The sequence below is a fragment of the Ostrinia furnacalis genome, unplaced genomic scaffold (assembly GCF_004193835.3).
Source record: "Ostrinia furnacalis isolate ACB-3 unplaced genomic scaffold, ASM419383v2 OfSCF2491, whole genome shotgun sequence".
NCBI lineage: Eukaryota > Metazoa > Arthropoda > Insecta > Lepidoptera > Crambidae > Ostrinia > Ostrinia furnacalis.
The window spans coordinates 694,720-718,245 of record NW_021132730.1 but is presented as its reverse complement, the minus strand read 5'-3'; the positions used below and the strand labels follow the sequence as shown (position 1 = coordinate 718,245).

Below are 23,526 nucleotides of genomic sequence, written 5' to 3'. Positions count from 1 at the left end.
GCTTTTGGTATTTACTTTAAAAGCTTTAAGAAAATAAGTTTAGATAAGAAATGAGAATCAAACCAAGAGTTAGCTTTCACTTTTTTCTATAACAGCTGTGAATTATTTATAGTTATTATGATAAACTGTCTTTATTGTATACCACACAAAATAAACATTTGCAGAAAGTAAAACCAGTTGGAGCAGTATAATTTATGAATTCTAATCTCCATCGTTATCGTTATTTATTCATATACAGTATACACTTAAGAAATAAGGATAATAATGTAATCCAAAAATAAACTGGAATAAAAGTCACGTGTTTACCCTTGAATCCCCGGCGTATCCATCGTTATGACAACGAGGCGGCTTTATCGATATTCCCTCCGACTCGGAGATATAAACTTTTCCATCTAACATCCAGCGTAAAAAACATGCTATTACCTTACACCATTTCGCCAAAATATAAGAGTAACTTAAGATAATTGGACTAGGAAATTCTGATAGAACAAACAAAGGTTACGTAAAAGTGACAAAATGGGTAATACAGAGAGTAATGTTACAAGTGGCGTGAAGAAACAGGCAGGAACATCGACGCAGAAGCTGTACAAACTAATCGACTTGAAAGGTAAATGTGATTGTTATTGATATCTCTATAATTCACATTAATATGCAATGGACAGAAACAAGTTTTGAATTTCTAAATGTGAACTTTCGGTAAGGCCTAAACGTTTCGCAAAGTTGATGAGCTACATAGTTAAACATTTAATTCGATTATATCGGTCACACTTCCATCGCAGATCACGGATGACATTTAAAAGGTTACAACATAAAAGTAAGTACTTAGGGTGTCGAATTGGAGCCCTACCTCCCATATTGTTGATGCACAATGCGCTATCATAATAGATTTTTCAAAAGTCAACGTAAAAAAATTGCGTTATTGGCTATTGTTTATTCTGCTTTGACCATAGTAGGTACCACATTATTACCTAATATTTCTTCATGTCGCTAAACAATAAAGGAGAAAGTAAGAAGCCCTCTTATGTTGTCTTGTGTTGCGCTTGCGTGGCCTATGATAAACAGAGGCTTTTCCATCGAAGATTGAACGCCATGGGTTTGAACTTTAAAGTTCAATTCCTGATGAAGTTGATTTAGGAAACGATATTATCCCATGGAAAGCTATAAACGGTCGCATTTGGGCATGACACATCAGTAAAAATTGATTCATATTGTCTCGATTCACAGGTAGGTACTTGAAGGGCTACAGAAAGCTAAGTTATTGCGGACACGTCCTCAGTAAGACTAATTTTTTCGTACCCTTTAATTGAAGGTTATGATGTCTGGTTTGTAGTCAGGCCCATATTTATTTATCATACTTTCCCTGATAATTATCAGAGAAGACATCGCAAGGAGACCAGTAACATCTTTTTTAGGTGGTGGACTCCTAGTAGACATGATGAAACGGGCTGTCCAAAACAAGCAGTACGCAGAGATAGACCACGCAATCAAGACAAAGGTGGAGCCGTTTCTCTACAATAAGGGCAAGGGCCGGTATATACCTATATCACATCTTGTGCTTCTGCGAAACAAAGAACGACCCAGGCACAAGCTGGTAAGTGGTCTACTCCCGATTTTCCTGGTATCCTCTTTATTGTAGATTGCGATCGATAGACTACGATCAAGAGGAATAGAGGATGATACTTTTTTCAAATAAAACTTGTATTTACATTTATTTTAGCACACAGTAGTTGCTGTAATTATTGTGTAATTAACCTGCAACATTTTACCATAAATATAGCTCCCACCGTTGCGAGGAATGGAAAATCCTGATGAAGAATTTGACGTAGAAAAAGACTGGCCGGCGGTAAGCCAAGAGGAATACGACGCCAACCCTTCTGGTTACAGGGAACTGTGTTGGGACCTCAAGGTAAAATACTACAAAAACTTTTTTAAATACATTTGGTACTGTAATTTTGGACGCAGCGTAGGATGTTCACCCATAAGGTGGACTTACGGCTTCATACAGGTAGCAGGAATGCGCTAGGTGCAGGCCGCCACCAACCGGCCATTGTAGAAATCATTGAGGGAATATGTTCAGCAGTGGACGTCCTATGGCTGAAATGATGATGATGATAGTTTTATCATGTTTCAAGGAGCGCGGAGCAGTCGGCGAAACAATCCTACACCTTTGCCTGCTGAATGCAACTTCCCTCTTGGCAGACCTCGCCAAGAGGCTCCTGCGCTTCTACCCTAAGCTCATCAACGACATCTACATGAGCGACGAATATTATGGTAAGGAGAGTTAATATACTTTTAGAGATTCCGGGGATACCGAGAGTCACTTTTATTTATTAGCTTAAGTACCCCAGAACAGTCAGATTGTATGTGTGTTAGTGAATTATATAACATTTTGTTTGCCTTGAAATTATCAAATTTTTTGATGTGGGATATTTATTTGTACGTTGTAAGACTCTACATTTTGTTTTCATACTAATTTAGGTATGATAGCCAGTTTCAATATCAACATTTTGGATATTAGCCATCTTTGATACCTCTCTTTATTGCCCATAAATATTTTTGTACCCCACTTTTCCACGTCAAGGGGTAAAACGGTGTTAATTCTGATAAATACTTTCCCATGCTTATCTGCACAATCGGCCGTGGCGTGGTAGAGCAGCTTAGTTAATTTGATAGAGCGTCCGATAACTGGATTGCTGAAAAATTTATCGCCCAGTGATTTATGAATATTTTCAACGTCAATATGTTTAACTAAGGCAAATTCAGGGTCAGATAGGAAATTACTCAGCCTAGTTAATTGTTTTGAGGTCAACTTTATTAATTAATAAGCAAAATAAAAATTACAGTGTATAAAAACGCATTACTATTTGAAATAAGCGATATTACCTATACAATTTTATTATGAGTAATGATCATAATATTCATATTATGTAGATATAAGCTAGATTTTACACTGTAGCTGTAGATAGCATTCATTTAAGTATGAGGTAAAAGTACAAAGTCAACTTATATCTCTCACTTGTTCATAGAGATGTGAGTTTTCAATTTGCGCCAAATACCTACAATATTGAAAATCGTAAGTTCGTCTTATACAGATACAACTCTTTTGTTTCCAAAGGGGAGAGTGTACTGCACATGACGATAGTCAACGAAGACCCTACAATGGTAAAGTTTCTGTTGGATGCGGGCGCGGATTACCACGAGAGGTGCTGCGGGAACTTCATGTGCCCCGAAGACCAGAAGGCTTCAAGGTCCGACTCGCTAGACCACGAGTGGGTCAATGTTACCCGGGACACTAACTATGTCGGGTAGGTATAGTTGGTCTCTTGATATAATTTCAGTTATGTGAAGGAAGATGCTCACTAAGTAACTGAGGCCCGAAATCCTTGTGTGTTTTTTATTTAAGCCTAACTGCATGTAATGTAAATATTTATGTCACTCGGAAACAAGGTTTCTAATGTTGGAAGAATTTTCAAAATCAATTCAGTAATTCCACTAATTACCTACTTCATTCCTATAAATTAACTCTCTACAAACTTTAACTTTTTATAATAAGTAGAAATATTTATTCCAATGATCTCTACAATTAAACGATAATAAGCTCTCTTTTATGAATGATGGATACGGCTTTAAGCGCTTTAACAGAGCGTCGATAAATCAAGTGTTCTTATAAACGATAGCACGTTCCAAAGAGCCGCTAATTCTGCGTTAAACGCGGCAATTAGTGCAGCAATTTGTTACTACTAGCTACTGACCACAGATTTATAAAACTGACACTTTTGTGACAATTTATTATAGTAGGTTGTTTTAATTAAAATTTTAATTGTTTATTAAAACATTACATTACAAACATTAGCATTTTGATTATCATGATGACACAGCAAAGATGGAATCTAGAGAGGACACAATTTAGAGCACACACCCCACACTGCACTGGCTCAATCCGTAGCGAGGTTTCGTAGCACTGAAACTATTTTATTGTAGGTAACGCGTATAAGGTTTATTTATATGTATTTCAAAGTTTTTTCACTGAGTTTCGTAGCACTGAATTATTTTATTGTAACGCGTAGAGATGGTTTATTTAATTTTAAAGTTCTTTTATCGAGATAGGTCATGAAATTAAATCAAAAGTACAGGAGTTTTTAGTAAGAGTGATATTATGAACTACAGATATGTCTACTGGGGCGAGTATCCTCTCAGCTTCGCAGCGTGTCTGGGCCAAGAGGAGTGCTACCGTTTGATATTAGCGAGAGGGGCAGACCCCAACAACCAAGACACTAATGGGAACACAGTGCTGCACATGCTGGTCATTTATGACAAGATTGTAAGTTATACCATATACTTTTGACAAACAAATAAGGCTGCTATACAGAACGGTTACGTAATAAGGTTCTCAATAGTTTACCAACTCCTGTCCAGCAGTATAGTTAACAAACATGTCAAGTAAGACTTCATTTGCTTGATGCTGTTTATCCATTCGTATGCTCTGTGCTATGTTGACTTAACACAGTATGCGCGCGCCCTAAAATGTTAGTTAAGAATAAATGACGACTCTCAGAGGTCCTGGATTCGATTGCTATGTGGCACAGTGCCAGATAATTTGGGGAGAATAATTATGATAGGTAGATTTCGTTGGTCTTTATTTTTCTAACATGTGGGTTCTTGCGCTGTTTCTTATCATCGCTGGCCCATGACGTTTGTGACGAATTGGAATCGACAACTATGGATAGACTTTTAGGTCTTAAACTAAATTAAAGTACCATAACATGCATGACGTATTATTGATTTTATTTTCATCAGAGCACATTCGACATGGCATACGAAGTGGGTGCTTCCCTCAACATTCGCAACTCTCTGAACCTCACGCCCCTGACCCTGGCTGCCAAGCTCGCCCGGACCGAACTATTCTTCCACATCCTCAACATCGAAAGGGAGATATACTGGCAAATCGGGGCTACTACGTGTGCGGCCTATCCTTTGGGGCAAGTGGACACTATAGATACGGAGACAGGGCTCATTAGTAAGGACTCTGCTCTCAATTTGGTCGTTTTTGGGGTAAGTTAAATTACTTAAAGTGGCAGATAGTTCAATCGCTTCAGTTCTATAATACTAATAAGTTGAATAAGCCATAAAATAGAGTTTCCTCATTGTTGTATTTTAATCTCGTTCCACGCACATTTACAGTTTCTCCAGAATTAACTTAATCATTACTTACCTACTGTGGGAGATAAGAGGACTGGAATACATGTAGTAAACATTAAGAATGCAATAAACCTATTGAGTACCTAATTATTGACCTCATATTGAGTTAATTTATACATTTATTTTATTTCTTAGGAAAAAGATGAGCACTTAGAACTCCTCGAAGGCATGCTAATCGATCTCCTCAAAACGAAATGGAACACGTTCGTCAAGTTCCGCTTCTACCGTCAGTTCATACTGTTCTCCTGCTACTTCCTGATATCCCTCGTCTGCTTTACCCTTCGCCCCGGGACGCCTGAGAGACCAGTCAATGCAACCGCCTTGAACTCTACTGCAGGACCTGTTTTGAATGAAACTGAACTGGTCACTTATGTTGGTAAGTGTCTTTGCTTTGGAATTGTACCGCGGATTGTCATAGTAAGTAAATTTTTTAATATTAAAACGCAAAGTTTTTGAGGAGACTACATATAAGCAAATTTATATGGAAAACTAAGTACGCCGAAGAAACTCGGGCTAAAGCACTATTATAATACTAATTAAAGTTAGGTAGTTAATTTGAAATATGGGCTCTATTCTTTCAAAAACAGATGAGTGTAAGTAATAATTACATTGGAATGATTAATATTTGTGGCATTTAGCGTTTAAGAATAGATTTTTACAGCTAAAGGTCGAACATTGGGTGTATTTCACACCTTTTCAGTGACCTTTTGACATTTTTGCGCATACTTTACGCCATGAGATTGCACTGTGTTACACAATCTTGAGCGAAAATCGTCACCTATGTGACATTGGATGGATATGATTTATCCGAGGCATGTTTGTAGACTTCTATTGTAAACATATTGCTACAAGGTCACTTTCTCTTTGCGGATTTTGGACAAGTTATAAATAAGATTTAGTGAATACACTGCCTTGGCAAATATGATAAATTTTCATTGCTAATGTCTTCTATACTTAATAAAATTTCATGCAGTGTGATTATGACGTACTTTGCTTTGGTGAAACGACTAGAAAAATGATACAAGTGTCAAGGTTTTATTTAGGACAAAAACATAGTCATGTATGTTTGTCCATAGTTACTTTTATGTTATTATACCGACTTACTAATTACGAATAACTAAATATGTCATGAATGTAATGAGTTTTGGAAAACAATTTTCACGCATACAAAGTCGCGGGCAGTGCTACAATAAATTAAGACGTTACTTTAGTTTAGTTATAGACCAGGGGACATATTGTTTCCAGAGAACTGTACGATGCCTTTGAATGCCTCGGAGTTCGACCCGGGGGCCGTGGAGCTGATGAATGGCTCCAAGCCCGACGGGCCTATGTGCGGGAGGTTCAAGAGCCACACCAAGGAGAAAGACAAACGTGAGGCCTAATTTGCAGTTGCTTTCGTTACTTACAGGCGATCTTATGTAGGTCTTTTAAGTACTGTTTTAAAACAAGATCTTTATACTTATAGTAATCCTTCAAATTAGTCACTAAACCATTTTTTTTGTAAAGAATCAGAATAAGAAAAGATTCTGTACAATAATAAAATTATACTCGTACACTTTTGGCACGTCCAAATAATACTTCTTTTAAATTTGATCTACCTATAGGTAAACAAGTTTTTCAGAGGGTTATGAACTTATAATAATGGTAAAATGTAAGTTATTCTCTCGTGCAGAGTGGTTAATATAACTTTTGGATTTCTATAGCAAAAAATGTAATTCTGAGAAATATGGGTTTCAGAGGGATGAACTATTTTCAGTATCATATATTGAAACAATATTCGCATAATTTCAGCCACTGAAGCTCCGAAGGAAACTGATATGGAAGGGTGGTGGGAAGACCTCACGGAGGAGTGTAGGTTAATGGACTTTGAGCCTTGGCAAGCAAAGGTAACTCAATTAAATCTGCTTTGATATTAATACACTTGCCTTTGAAGGTGCTATAGCTAAATAAGTTAAGAAACAACTTCACATTTTCTTGAATATAAAATTAGGTAGGCTAAAATTATCGAAATGTAAACAAGAATTATTATGAAGTTAATATCTAAGTAATACAAAAAGAATAATCACCTTATTTATATTCCACTTCATAAAACTTCTTATAATGTAAAAATGATGATGCGACTCTCACTCAAAAATATGTTATTTCTAACATATTTTTGAGTGAGAGTCGCATTGTTCAATAGACAAAAGTTTTAAATTGTTTCAAGAATGCAATTAATTAGGTACATAATTTTTTCTAAAAATCACAATGAAATGTAGGTTCGAATATCAGCTGAACTACTGCTCTGGCTCGGAGCCTTAGCGTATATCGGAGCTGCGTTGCGAGAAGCGAGGTTTCTGGGGCTGAAGATGTTCATTGAGAACTTGAGCACGGTACCTTCAAGGTAAACGTTGACATTGACTAAAAACTACCTACCTATGTAATATGTACGAATATATTAGGCTCATATAATCCCTGGTGATTAGGTAGTGTGAGTCACGATAAAGTGTACATATGAAAATAGATGAAACTAGACCTATTTTTATCGACAAAAAAGAGGTCAAAAATTTTTTGAGATTTTTTTTTAATTTTTTATAGAATTTTTTTTCTTCCAATTACTTATTGTAAAGAAAACGTAATAACTTTTAAACTAAGCGGTATATCCTGATAAAATAAAAACAATAATAATGCTAAATAACAGGCAATACTAAAAAAATACATAAAATACACAAAAAAGGCCAACAAATAATAAAAAATGATACTTTTTGAAAAAAATCTGCTTTTAAATTCGTGTTTTTTTGGTTATTTGTCAAATTTCTCAAGAAAATGCCCCTATAACAGGTGGTTTTTATTACTTTGTATTATTTTCTATCGTATTATCTTTGTAAAACCAACAATCGCATGTCTCTATCCCTATCACAACATTTGCTATGATCGTTTGAACATAGGCCTGCCACAACATTTTTCTCCGCTACAGGTAGAGACAATTTTAATTTTAACTAAAATGCTTATTTTACTTCAAAATCTTTTGTTTTTATTTGAAATCTAACTTGTCTTTATCAAAATTACAAATCTAGAGCCATTTTCAGTTTCGTTGTTAACGAAGCGTTGAATGGCGCGCCCGGAGAGGCTTAGTTCAAACGATCATTGCAAACGTTGTGATAGGGATAGAGACATGCGATTTTTAGTTTTACAAAGGTAACACGATAGAGAATAATACAAAGTGATAAAAATTACCGGTTATAGGGGCATTTTTTGGAGAAATTTATCAAATAACCAAAAAAACACGAATTTAAAAGCAGATTTTTTTCAAAAAGTATCATTTTTTATTATTTGTTGGCCTTTTTTGTGTATTTTATGTAGTTTTTTAGTATCGCCTGTTATTTAGCATTATTACTGTTTTTATTTCATCAGGATATACCGCTTAGTTTAAAAGTTATTATGTTTTCTTTACAATAAGTAATTGGAAGAAAAAAAATTCTATAAAAAATTAAAAAAAAATCTCAAAAATTTTTTGACCNTTTTGTGGCACATTATTTTAGTACCTATGTAGGTTGTTTTAATTAAAGTGGTTAAATTAGTATTTTGATTATCACGATGACATAAATGTAGATGTACTTACACGTAGCACCTGGCAGAAATCTGTACACTAATTTCGTAGCAAAGTTTCGTAGTAATGAACAAATAATCTCAACGCGTAGAACTATGTTTATATGAAAGTTCGTTCATTAAGATAAAGTCATGAATTTCAAAAGCATTAAATATGAGTTTTTAATAAGAGTGATTTATTTATAAATTACAGATATGTCTACTGGGGCGAGTATCCTCTCAGCTTCGCGGCGTGTCTGGGCCAAGAGGAGTGCTACCGCCTGATTCTAGCGAGAGGGGCAGACCCCAACAACCAAGACACTAATGGAAACACAGTGCTGCACATGCTGGTCATTTATGACAAGATTGTAAGTTACACATTTGAAAAACAAATAAGGCTGCTATACAGAACGGTTACGTAATAAGGTTCTAAATAGTTACCAACTCCTGTCCAGCAGTACGGTTCACAAACATGTAAATAAGACTTCATTTGCTTGATTGCTTGATTGCTTGTTTATCCATTCGTATGCTCTGTGCTATGTTGACATAACACAGTATGCGCGCGCCCTAAAATGTTAGTCAAGAATAAATGACGACTCTCAGAGGTCCTGGATTCGATTGCTAGGTGGCACAGTGCCAGATAATTTGGGGAGAATAATGATGATAGGTAGATTTCGTTGGTCTTTATTTTTCTAACATGTGAGTTCTTGCGCTGCTTCTTATCATCGCTGGCCCATGACGTTTGTGACGAATTGGAATGGACACCTATGGATAGAATTTTAGGTCTTAAACTAAATTAAAGTACCATAACATGCATGACGTATGATTGATTTTATTTTCATCAGAGCACATTCGACATGGCATACGAAGTGGGTGCTTCCCTCAACATTCGCAACTCTCTGAACCTCACGCCCCTGACCCTGGCTGCCAAGCTCGCCCGGACCGAACTATTCTTCCACATCCTCAACATCGAAAGGGAGATATACTGGCAAATCGGGGCTACTACGTGTGCGGCCTATCCTTTGGGGCAAGTGGACACTATAGACACGGAGACAGGGCTCATTAGTAAGGACTCTGCTCTTAATCTAGTAGTTTTTGGGGTGAGTGGATTTGCTCTTTTAGATTGCTAGGCATGCTTTAATTTTTCTTCGGATGGATTGGTTAGATTTGCCGTAAAATAGAGTTTCCTCATTAATGTACTATTTTAATCTAGTTTCAGGTACATACATAGCTTTCCCTTACTTACTTAATTCTAGGATATCTAAAGTAGATGTCCTAGCTTTGAGTTTACGTTTATAAGAACGTCTTTATTAAGTAACATTAAAATAAGGATGCAATAAACTTTTCTTACCAATTACCTACTTTAGACTATTGAAGTAAAATAACTAATTTCATTTCATATTAAATTAATATCCAATACGTTTATTTTATTTTTAGGAAAAAGATGAGCATTTAGAGCTCCTTGAAGGCATGCTAATCGATCTCCTCAAAACTAAATGGAACACGTTCGTCAAGTTCCGCTTCTACCGTCAGTTCATACTGTTCTCCTGCTACTTCCTGATATCCCTAGTCTGCTTCACCCTTCGCCCCGGGACACCTGAGAGACCAGTCAATGCTACAGCCTTGAACTCTACTGCAGGACCTGTTTTGAATGAGACTGAACTGGTAACTTATGTTGGTAAGTTTTTTGGCTCTGGATTTGTTTTTGAGGATAGGATCAGAATAGCTCACAGGCTATAAGCAAATTTTTATGGAAAACTAAGTACGCCGAAGAAACTCGGGCTAAAGCACTATAATACTAATTATAGTTAGGTAGTTAATTTGAAATATGGGCTCTATTCTTTCAAAAACAGATGAATGTAGGTAATAATTACATTAGATTGATTAATATTTATGGAATTTAGCGTTTAAGAATAATAATATATTTTTACAGCTAAAGGTCGAACATTGGGTGTATTTCACACCTTTTCAGAGTGACCTTTTGACATTTTTGCGCATACTTTACGCCATGAGATTGCACTGTGTTACACAATCTTGAGCGAAAATCGTCACCTTTGTGACATTGGATGGATAATAATGGATATGATTTATCCGACGCGTGTTTGTGGACTTCTATTGTACATATTGCTACAAGGTCGCTTTCTCTTTGCAGATTTTGGACAAGTTATAAATAAGATTTAGTGAATAGACAGCCTTGCCAAATATGATAAATTTTCATTGCTAATGTCTTCTATACTTAATAAAATTTCATGCAGTGTGATTATGTGCTTTGCTTTGGTGAAACGACTAGAAAAATGATACAAGTTTCAAGGTTTTATTTAAGACAAAAACTAGCCATAGCTACTTTTAGAGATTTTTAACATACTTTTAAGTATACTAATTACGAATAACTAAAATATGTCATGAATGTAATGAGTTTTGGAAAACAATTTTCATGCATACAAAGTCGCGGGCACAGTTACAATAAATTAAGACGTTACTTTAGTTTAGTTATAGACCAGGGGCCATATTGTTTCCAGAGAACTGTACGATGCCTTTGAATGCCTCGGAGTTCGACCCGGGGGCAGTGGAGCTGATGAATGGCTCCAAGCCCGACGGGCCTATGTGCGGGAGGTTCAAGAGCCACACCAAGGAGAAAGACAAACGTGAGGCCTAATTTGCACTTGCTTTCGTTACTTACTAAACCATTTTTTTTTGTAAAGAATCAGAATAAGAAAAGATTCTGTAGAATAATAAAATTATACTCGTAAATGGTTTAGTAACTTGAAGTTAGTTACTAAACCATTTTTTTTGTAAAGAATCAGAATAAGAAAATATTCTGTAGAATAATAAAATAATTAACTTTTTAAAAAAATAAAACCGACTTCAAATGCGTGAACACAAAAAAAACTAAAAATTAAAAATATTGCGTATAAAAAAGTTCATCCCCAATTTTCCACCCTTGGGGGTGAAATACACTCAACATCAAATAAACCGCACCTTCCGCGACGCGAACTTTAAAGATTTTCTTCTGACACAATCATGGTACCCCAACAATATTGGTGTTATTTGAAAGCCCAATAAATATCCTTTAAGAAAAATACATTTCATTTCTAAATAAATGATTAACATAAACCATAAATGTGACTTGAAAATAGACCTCACATTGGGCTCACCTCTGGGATCAATTAGACCAATTTTTATGGCTATAAAACCAAATAAAGATCTCACGTGTCCTCTTTAACAGATGGATAGCGATTAATCCCAACTTAACAGTTTTATAGTCATAAAAAATGGCTATAGCGTAACTACCTATTTTTTGAAGAAATGACTCTGGATCCTTGTAAAGACACATTATGGGGGTAAAAACCTTTCCTTTAATGAAATGAAGTTTAGAACTAGGCTTTCAAATGGTACCAATGTTGGTAGGAAGTGGGGATGCATACGTTTGATAAGTGCTTGTCGCGGGAAGTGCGATTTATTTGATGCCGAGTGTATTTTCTTCAAATTCGCATGAAACCACCCTTTTGATAATACCTATTCAACAAAAAACTAATCGTTCAAATTGATTTATAATCGGCGGAGATATTGCGTATAAAAAAGTTCATCCCCAATTTTCCACCCTTGGGGGTTGTTTTTTCTATTATTACCCGTGAGGTATTACCTATACGCCGAAAAAAGATTTGTTCAAATCGGTTCATAATTGGCGGAGTTATCGCGTAACAAACATAGAAAAAAAAAACATACGGGTCGAATTGAGAACCTCCTCCTTTTTTTGAAGTCGGTTGATTATACTAATCTACACTTTTGGAACGTCCAAATAATGCTTCTTTTAAATTGGATCTATAGGTAAACATGTTTTTCAGAGGGTTAATGTAAGTTATTATCCCGTGCAGAGTGGTTAATATAACTTTTGCTTCACACGATTTCTATATCAAAAAATGTAATTCTGAGAAAAATGGGTTTCAGAGGGACGAACTATTTTCAGTATAATCGATTGAATTACCGATAGTAAAACAATATTCGCGTAATTTCAGCCACCGAAGCTCCCAAGGAAACGGATATGGAAGGGTGGTGGGAAGACCTCACGGAGGAGTGTAGGTTAATGGACTTTGAGCCTTGGCAAGCAAAGGTAACTCAATTAAATCCGCTTTGATATTAATACACTTGCCTTTGAAGGTGCTATAACTAAATAAGTTAAATTAACGTTTGATACTGTCAAAGAAACAACTTTTCATTTTTTTTTAATATAAAATTAGGTAGCCTATAATTATCGAATGTAAACAAGAATTATGAAGTTAATATCTAAGTAATAACAAAACAATACATTTAATCACCTTATTTATATTCCACTTCATAAAACATCTTATAATGTAGAAATAACATTTATTTTTGAGTGAGAGTTGCATGTTGTGCGTAAGTATTTGCTTGTTCAATAGACAAAAGTTTTAAAGGGTTTCAAGAATGCAATTCATTAGATAGTTTTTCTAAAAATTACAAATAATGATGAAATATTGTAGGTTCGAATATCAGCTGAACTACTGCTCTGGCTCGGAGCCTTAGCGTATATTGGAGCTGCGCTGCGAGAAGCGAGGTTTCTGGGGCTGAAGATGTTTATTGAGAACTTGAGTACGGTACCTTCAAGGTAAACGTTAACTATTGTCAATTTAAAATAAACTTTTTTTTAAAGAATTTACGTAATGTTATTGTAGGTAATCCAGAGTCCTTAGTCCAGGTCCAGTTAACCTCTTGTGATAAGCTAAATCTGGGTTGCACCAACTTACTTTAACTTTGACAAACGTCAAAAATCTGTCAAACTCTATACAAAATACACCGGTTAACGTTATAGTTACGGTCAAAGTTAGGTGGTGCAACTCAGCCTAATGCCCGTATTCACAAACATTACTATGAGGTCTCACAGTGCGCGTGGACGCACAGGGTGACACACAAACCAATCACAGAGCTCTATTCAACGCTGTGCGTTCTGTTTGCTGTTTCACTTAAGCAAGCATCGTTTGTGAATACGGGCTTAAGTAATGTATGCTAGTGTTACAAGTGGCTTCACCACAATAGTCCAGAGGTAACGGGGTGCGAATCAGCGTTCCTCAGATCACGAGACATAAGAGTCCAATACTGACATCGTTGTTGTACTCGTATTGTCGCCTGTTAATTTTGCTGGCTACTTAGGTTCTCTTACGGATCTCCTCAGTAAGGATGATTTTGGAATTCGGAAAAAACCGAGTATAGCACGCTCCATCGCCCATCAGGTGACTTTCCACTATCATTTCAGAGTGATGTTCCTCTTCTCCTGCTTGTTGATGATCGCTCTACCAACGCTGCGGCTGTGGTGCGCCGACGAGGCGGAGGACCATCTGGCCGTCATCATTATGCTCACTACCGCGCCTTACTTCTTATTCTTCTGTCGGTGAGATGCTATAGGTCTAGTGCCTAACTCAGTGCCTGAGATATGGGAGCGGCAAAAGGAGGGTGTTTTTGAAACGTCAAATTCAGCGAGACTTCAGATATTCTTCAGATTTGTATGCTCTGTCACGTCAGGTTAATGTCACCCCTCCCATGCCGCTCCCATACCTCGGGCACTGAATGAGTTAAGTACTAGACCTTTAGTTTCTAGATCACATATTCATATTCCATCTTCTTTGGGGTTTGTGTTAANTTTTGACCTCTTTTTTGTCGATAAAAATAGGTCTAGTTTCATCTATTTTCATATGTACACTTTAACGTGACTCACACTGTATATGCTTGTGTTACGAGTAGGTTTTATGGTTTTACCTCAATAGTCTTGGCGACTCACGGGATGCGAAGCTGTGAAACAGGGCTCATAGGATCACGAAGCATGGACACCGTTAGACTAGTCATTGGCGCCTGGTAATTCTGTGGCCTATGTCGGTTATTTTGGTTTCCTCATCTCTGATTCGCAAATCGATTTCCACTATCATTTCAGAGTGATGTTCCTCTTCTCCTGCTTGTTAATGATCGCTCTACCAACGCTGCGGCTGTGGTGCGCCGACGAGGCGGAGGACCATCTGGCCGTCATCATCATGCTCACTACCGCGCCCTACTTCTTATTCTTCTGTCGGTGAGATGCTATAGGTCTAGTGCCTAACTCAGTGCCTGAGATATGGGAGCGGCACAGGAGGGTGTTTTTGAGACGTCAAATTGTGCTGGTGGTGGAGCGAGGAGTCCCTCCGGCTCAGAGGCACAAGCAACAACTGGTGTATAACCAGCCCATGGCCAATGGCAAGAGAGCTTTGATACTGAGGATCAACCAAAAGGTACGTTTAAGTTAGAGGATGAATCCTACATCTCCCTTACGAGGAACGAGTGACAGAGACAATGGGCGAGGAATGTACTGGTGGTGGAACAGGAGTTCCTTCGGCTCAAAGGCACAAGCAGCAACTGGTGTATAGCCAGCCCATGGCCAATAGGAAGAGGGCTTTGGTACTGAGGATCAACCAAAAGGTACGTTTAAGTTAGGGGATGAATCCTACATCTCTCTTACGATGAACGAGTGACAGAGACAATGGGCGAGGAATGTATTGGTGGTGGAACAGGAGTTCAGAGGCACAAGCAACAACTGGTGTATAGCCAGCCCATGGCCAATGGGACGATGGCTTTGGTACTGAGGATCCACCAAAAGGTAGGGATAGGTTACAGGATGAGTCATATTATATCACAGGAGGGTGTTTTTGAGACGTCAAATTCAGCGAGACTTCAGATACCTATTCTTCAGATTTGTATGCTCTGTCACGTCAGAATATGTTAATGTCACCCCTCCTCCCGTGTCGCTCCCATACCTCAGGAACTGACTGAGTTAAGCTTAACCTTTAGCTTCTAGATCACATGTTCATATTCCATCTACTTTGGGGTTTGCGTTATTTCTTCTTGCAGTGGCTTCAAGACAGTCGGTCCATTCGTGGTGATGATCTACCGCATGGTGATGGGTGACTTGCTTCGATTTGTCTGCATCTACTTGGTTTTTGTCATGGGCTTTTCTCAAGGTAAGGACTGCGTCCGATTGTCAAAGCTCTTACTAGCAAAGTCCGCTTTGTTTGATAAAGTTGAATCCGTAACTTTAATTATTTATTTTCCCCGCGGCTGTGAGGCAGCGGTAATCACTTATGTTATACCATCAGGTGATCCGTCGCTCAGTTGCTTCCTGTTCCATAAAAAAAAGGTTTATAATAATCATCTGAATAATTTTTCAGCGTACTACGTAATCTTCCTGTCGTTCGACAACCCCAACACTCCTGAGGGCGTGGACGACTCGGTGTCGAACCCCATGCCCTCGCCCATGGAGAGCATCATGGCCATGTTCCTCATGTCGCTCACATCCTTCTCCGACTACTACGGCGCCTTCGAGAGGACTGACCATGAGATTGAAGCAAAGGTGTGTAGTATACTGGCCTGGTTGAAGTAGATGTATTCCAGGATTTTTTTTTAAGAACAGCCAGCAACAAGCCGCTTGATAAGAAAGAAGCAAACTTTCAGATACGTACAGATACTAGGTACTTCAGATAAATGTCCAAGAGGCATGTAGCTAATTGTTTGGAGAACAACAAACGTAGTTACATTTTGGGTATTTTAGGCCCTTTCAGATTGTATTAAGAGAGCTCTTCGTTATATCTTTAGATATTCTTTATCAGGGTCTCACAAAGTTCACAGATTAGTATTTAGTAATCACAGAGTTCGTTACAAGATTTACTCGTACGACAAAACTGGAAACCCTATTTTTAACCCATGTCATTTCCTTACAGCTGCTGTTCGTGATCTACATGATAATAGTGGCTATTCTCTTAGTAAACATGTTGATTGCCATGATGGGTAACACGTACCAGAAGATAGCGGAGACGAGGAACGAGTGGCAGAGGCAATGGGCCAGGATTGTACTGGTGGTAGAGCGAGGAGTTCCTCCAGCACAGAGGCACAAGCAACAACTGGTGTATAGCCAGCCCATGGCCAATGGGAAGAGGGCTTTGGTACTGAGGATCAACCAAAAGGTACGTTTAAGTTAGGGGATGAATCCTACATCTCTCGTACGAGGAACGAGTGACAGAGACAATGGGCGAGGAATGTACTGGTGGTGGAACAGGAGTTCCTCCGGCTCAGAGGCACAAGCAACAACTGGTGTATAGCCAGCCCATAGCCAATGGCAAGAGAGCTTTGGTACTCAGGATCAACCAAAAGGTACGTATAATAGGTTACGGGATGAATCCTACATCTCTCTTACGAGGAACGAGTGACAGAGACAATGGGCGAGGAATGTACTGGTGGTGGAACAGGAGTTCCTCCGGCTCAGAGGCACAAGCAACAACTGGTGTATAGCCAGCCCATGGCCAATGGGAAGAGGGCTTTGGTACTGAGGATCAACCAAAAGGTAGGGATAGGTTGCAGGATGAGTTATATTATATCTCGCTCTTACTTGGGATGAGTGATAGAATAGAGACAGTGGGCGAGGTCAATGAACTAGGGATGAGTAGGCCCGATGGAGTGATAATCTTGAAAGCAATAAGGAATTTAAACAGAAGAATATAGGAGTTTGAAGCATTCGATATCCCTCCGTAGCAAATCGGGAGACAAGGACTATAAGCCTAGGCGCAGACTACCGACTTATAGTTTGCCGATAGTTGAGTCGGGCTGTTATTCAGTATGGACATTGGACATGTATGAAAGTGCGCACATTACACCGATTTGGTATCGGCCAACTAAAAATCGGTGGTCTGCGCCTAGACTAAACCAAATTATCTCATCATAGATTTAGACGGTGAAGTGTTTGTACTACCTAAGTAACTTAGTAAGTACACTATAATCCGGGCGTTTTCAAGGCGAGAGTGAATAGGCACTTACAGGGCAGATATGTACCATCCTAGACTGCATCTCACTTAACACCAGGTGCGATTGCGGTCAAATACCTGCCTTGGCTAGCATAAAAAAAAAAAAAGTATTTAGGATAAGTCTATTCACACTTGGTGTTATTTGTGTTGTTCTTACCTAAATGCAAATCTCACTATGCTAGCTAAGTGACTTGACACTCTAATCGCAGCCTGGTTGCTACAACCAAATAAATATTTTTTGTGCAGGACGAGGACAAAGAGGAAATGAAAGAGATCCTGGAAATGAAGAGGACCCACGACCGAATCGTAGCGAAAAGGAAGCAAAGGGAGGCCGAGCTGAAAGGCGTGAAGGGCCGTCCTCCGCCGCCGCCTACAAGAGACTACCCTACAAGAAAATAAAAACCTTTCAAAATCACTCAACATGCTGATGATGACTAATCGTTTATGATACAATATCTAAATTTTTCACTCATAATGGTAATGATGACTAATTGTAAGATGTACATCTGTCACCGTAAAATTGTGAATTTCGTCAGATTATAATCTGACGTAGTTAAATTACAATCTAACCTAACCTAACCCACTGTTAGTTTACAATCTAACGCGTTATAATATAAACTGACAGAGTTCACAATTTCACGTTGACATANAATCCTACATCTCTCTTACGAGGAACGAGTGACAGAGACAATGGGCGAGGATTGTGCTGGTGGTGGAGCGAGGAGTCCCTCCGGCTCAAAGGCACAAGCAACAACTGGTGTATAGCCAGCCCATGGCCAATGGGAAGAGGGCTTTGGTACTGAGGATCAACCAAAAGGTACGTTTAAGTTAGGGGGTGAATCCTACATCTCTCTTACGAGGAACGAGTGTCAGAGACAATAAGCGAGGATTGTACTGGTGGCGGAACAGGAGTTCCTCCGACTCAAAGGCACAAGTAGCAACTGGTGTAGGTATAACCAGCCCATGGCCAATAGGAAGAGGGCTTTGGTACTGAGGATCAACTAAAAGGTAGGGATAGATTTAATTAAATTTACTGATAATAAATAAATAAATAGCATGGATAATACTTCTCGCTCTTATTTGGAATAAGTGACAACAGAGAGAGTGGGCGAGGATCGCCAATGAAACTGAATTAAGGATGATTAAGTAGACCCGAAGGAGTCTTGAAAGCAAAAAGGAATTTAAACAGAAGAATGCAGAAGTTCGAGGTATTCGATATCCTTCCGTAGCAAATCGGGAAACAATGACTATAAACCAAAACTCATAGATTTAGACTGTGAAGTGTTTGTACCACCTGAGTAAGTATTTTAGGATAAGTCTATTCACACTTGGTGTTATTTGTGTTGTTCTTACCTAAATGCAAATCTCACTATGCTAGCTTAGTGCCTTGACACTCTAATCGCAGCCTGGTTGCTACAACCAAATAAATATTTTTTGTGCAGGACGAGGACAAAGAGGAAATGAAAGAGATCCTGGAAATGAAGAGGACCCACGACCGAATCGTAGCGAAAAGGAAGCAAAGGGAGGCCGAGCTGAAAGGCGTGAAGGGCCGCCCTCCGCCGCCGCCTACAAGGGACTACCCTACAAGAAAATAAAAACCTTTCAAAATCACTCAAAATGCTGATGATGACTAATCGTTTATGATACAATATCTAAATTTTTCACTCATAATGGTAATGATGACTAATTGTAAGATGCTAAGCTTTTTCGCTGTCGAGGTTGATTCATTCATCCCAAATATTACGAGTAGGTACAATGAGCGAATATCGTAAAAACATTACAGTCAATGTAAATACAATGTTCCAGATTATGATTTTCTAAGATTGTCAATATGTCTGTAGGCGTTCCTTAGCTTGTTTATTTAGGTAGTTGTTATAATATAGCTATTACCTACTTATTTGTTGTTGCTACCGTCGTCTAAGTAACTTGGTTTTATTCTCTACATTTTTATTAATTTCAAGCGGAGTTTTAAATATAAATATCATTAATAAATTATTATGAGCAGTTATAAATCTGTCTTATTACAAAGCGATCGTTAAAATGAAACTTAAGCGATTTTTCGTCAACGATTAGAATAAACAGATGCAAATAATATTAAAGCCATTAAACTGTCACTTATTTCTATTGGTTATCACAAGTTTACATTATATTTATTGCAGTCGATGAAAATATGTGTTTACATCTTTTATTTATGATCAGTGTTAATGCTTTGAGTGAACTTGTGCAAGATCATCAATAAAGAAAAGGCGTGATGCGCGAAGAATTGTTTAACAAGAGGTTACTTAACCATATTGTTATGAGACATCTCTCAATAAAATGCACATTGGAGTTGTTAGAAGCGTGCAATAAACGGTAGAAGAGAGGAGGTGCAAATTGTGCCGTATGAGCACGTGTGCTACACGCTGGTTTCTCTCTTACCTCACTGTTTGCCTCCGACCTCTAACTGGGCTACTCACGCTTGAGCCCCGCAACATCTGTCTAATATTTGCTCACCAAACACTTGCCTGTCCAACAGAGACTTTAATTTCTTTCATCAGATCCGATCTTACTAAACTGATCGTTGACAAATCAGCAAACAGGTTTAGATCTTCGTGGTCATCTCCGAGGGTCATTGCTGCGTTTGACAGTTTGTTTTGGTGCTCTGTGAATCGAATGATGTAGCAACTCGTCCACTGATTAAATAATGAATGACTTTGATCGGCGTGATATTTTTAGGCGCAAACATTTCCCATCCTTGAGGTCTTTGTTAACGCCGATATGTGACAAAACTTGTCAATTATTCTGATTAAGTTGCTTCTGTGCGTATTGAAAGGACAAGGTTGTAGGAATCGTTAATTGAAATGTTGCTGCATCAAAACCTTTTAGGCCCGATACGACTAAACTTTTATCCGAGAATAACTCCTGGTATAACATTACAGTTTGAGTATGGGAAATAAAATATGTCAAAATGTCGATTAACTGACGATTTATTCTGCGATTAATATTTACTCTTGTTTGGTCGAATCCACCCTTAGTAAAGCAAACTTTTTTCTGTGTAAGATTTATACCTTTTTAGAAAGTTTTCGTTATTATAACTTACATCAAAGGTGTTTGTTTAGTTTTGCAGCTAATGCTCACGAAATCTCAAACAAAATGCTAATGAGTTGAGTTTTAAACTTTAATGAATAATGGTACTTATGTTCAATGCGTCACAAGAATAGCGTAAGCGATTTCGTTGTTCTTCTCTAAAAGACATTATAATCGTCAATTAGTAAACGTAATAGTTACGACGCAAACTTCTATAAATCCAGGTTGGCCGGTGACTTATTACTTCGCAATTAGTTCCATGAAAGGAATCAATGGAGACAAAACAATAGGGAATATTGCGTGCGATGTCAAATACGGGAACTAGTTTGCCTTTTATGGGCCAGAGCATTTGAAGAGTTATTGTGACAGAGCATTTAACTAGGGCAAACACAAATATTCTTTTGTGCTTTACATCAATTTATTTTCAAAAATATATTTTCAGTTCTTCAGCTTTGGGTCTATAGCGCTACAAAGAATGCATAATAGAAATTTGTGAAGAATACACTTGGTGTGGGACTGGGCAGTAGCAATAGTAGCCAAATACCTAGTTACAATAGTGATAAACTAATTTCTGTGGTAGTTTCAAATGAAATGGAAAAACATTTAAGGATAAAGTAAACGTTTACTTATTTAATAATGAGACCATGCCTAACTTGCGTTATTTTACCATAAATCGTAGTAAGTACAATTCATATATTGCCATAACATATTTATACAAGCAATATTCGGAACAATAAGAGCTATCTAATACTTCAATGTGATTTATAAGAAGACTTATAAATTATGTTAGGGTCAAACTGGGAAAATTATCTCAAGAAAGAAAGAAAGAAAGAAAGAAAAATTATTTATTTGACAACAAAACAACAAAGAAACAAAGGGCAATAAAAAAATTCAAGGATCCTAGAGCAGTGCCAAATCTGAGTTACATAACAAACCTGATAGACGATTTAGTTATCTAAGTTATAGGACAACGTTCATACATTCATTCAGCTTTAGCATTATTGTATTTTTATGGCAACATGTAATAAAACGTAAACCTATCAAATGAAACGCACGAGTGTCCCTACATGTTCGCATCCTATAACGGTCTAAGTGAAAGGCATAACATTAGCAACGCTTCACAAATAAAGTAATTGTCCTCTCCTGAAAACCTATAGCGACACACTTACACTAATATTTCTAAGTGACGCATTTGTGCAATCGCACGGTATCGTCGCGGGAGCTCCCAGGCCGGCAAGGCGTAGTGGTGGCGGTATAAAAACTAAACACCATCCGGACAGCTCACGCAGTGCTCCACACACCGACAGCCATGAGGACAGCGGTGAGTAGATGTGCGACAAAAGTGAAATTGTGTATCTCCTAATGTCAACGCGGGCCGGCCTTTATTGACCGGCAGTTTCCCAGACTGTTTGCCTTCACACCGAGATCATTCGATTTCATATGCCTATGGCATCGTTAGCATATTTTAAGCCATTAACCCCTCATTAGCATACTGCCAAACGAATAATTTGCATAGAAATGATGCTAGTGGTTACTGTGATCCGTGCTTGATTGATAATATCGTGTTTCAGGTGATAGTTGTGTCGCTGATTGCTGCGATAGCAGCGGAGGCCCCGTACCACCTGCCGCGGCCAGCGCCACACGCCCCGAGCTTCCACTACCCGCCTGCGCCGCCGCCCCCGCCGGTGCGCCCGCACCCTCCGCCACCGCCCCCGCCGCAACAGAACTTTGTGCCGGGATCTGGATACTTCTACCAACAGCCCAGCATTCAGCCAGTGTTTGTGCAACCACAACCGCAATATCAGCCAGCCCCGCAGCCACAGTACCAACCGGCTCCTCAGCCTCAGTACCAGCCGGCTCCTCAGCCTCAATACCAGCCTGCTCCCCAGCCCCAATACCAGCCTGCACCTCAGCCCCAATATCAACCGGCACCCCAGATACAGTACCAACCAGCTCCCCAACCTCAGTATCAACCCGCTCCCCAGCCTCATTACCAACCTGCTCCACAGCCCCTCCCAGTCTTCCAGCAACCAGCTCCTCAGCCTGCCCCTCAACCACTCCCAGTCTCTATTCCTAGCACCTCCTACGGCGTACCCGTAGCTCGCCCAGCCTTACCCCAACCCCTGCCCCAGCCAATCCGCCCACTTCCCGCCTACATTGCACCTCAGCCGCAGCCTCAACCTCAACCACAGCCTCAAGTGTACCAGCCCGCCGTTGCATATCAACAGAGCTCGCAGCAAGGATACTCATACCCTCAACCTTCAGCTGGAGTACAGTTCCAACAGCAATCTCAATCAGTCGGCAGCAGCAGCGGCTCATCAGCTCTCTCCAGTTACCAGGCAGATTCGAATCAATACAGTGGTTTCCAAGGACAAGTCCACAGAGAGGCTCTCGACTCAGTCGTAGTAGATAAGGTGCAAAATATAATCAAGGAAAGTGAGCACTCGTCTGCCAGAGACGCAGGATATTTATCGCTTGTATCTGGTGTTTCTCTGGAAAATGCCAGGCCCAGTGTTGAGATCTCATCGTTCGTCCACACTGGTCCAGCGACAGCTGCTGAGAGCTCCTCATCGCTGAGCTCCTCGTCCTCGTTCTCGTCGTCGGGCGCGTCGGCGCCGTCGTCGGACTACGGCCTGCCGAGCATCTCGGCCAACAGCCAGTCGAGTCAAAGTAGCTCTAGCCTTGGATTCTTACCTAATTCGAAGCCCGCCACGTCATATGGCCCACCCAACTGATGGTTCAATGTTTTTTTTATTAAACTTATGTAAATAATATTTTGTAAGAGCTATGTAAATAAATTGTACAAATGTGTTGTTACCTACTCATTAGTTTTGCAAATGTAAAATTTTTATGAATAAATAAA

General features: G+C 38.9%; 2 protein-coding genes across 2 annotated transcripts; both read left to right on the top strand.

Annotated features, from left to right (window-relative positions):
• Positions 1-6: 6 nt before the first annotated feature.
• nan (transient receptor potential cation channel subfamily V member nanchung) lies at positions 7-18,150 on the top strand. The gene is given in 15 exon segments (XM_028308779.1): positions 7-607; positions 1,413-1,591; positions 1,778-1,906; positions 2,133-2,271; positions 3,116-3,305; positions 4,168-4,321; positions 4,798-5,052; positions 5,335-5,562; positions 12,758-12,877; positions 13,266-13,390; positions 14,036-14,170; positions 15,655-15,764; positions 15,972-16,153; positions 16,521-16,763; positions 17,844-18,150. Coding segments are annotated over 15 exon segments (2,433 nt in total). The 5' UTR covers positions 7-516; the 3' UTR covers positions 17,997-18,150.
• A 3,773-nt stretch (positions 18,151-21,923) lies between these two features.
• On the top strand, positions 21,924-23,493 carry LOC114355735 (leucine-rich repeat extensin-like protein 3). Its single transcript, XM_028308729.1, has 2 exons — positions 21,924-21,984; positions 22,235-23,493. The coding sequence occupies exons 1-2, from the start codon at positions 21,973-21,975 to the stop codon at positions 23,396-23,398; spliced, it is 1,176 nt and encodes a 391-aa protein (XP_028164530.1). The 5' UTR covers positions 21,924-21,972; the 3' UTR covers positions 23,399-23,493.
• The last annotated feature ends 33 nt before the right edge of the window (positions 23,494-23,526 follow it).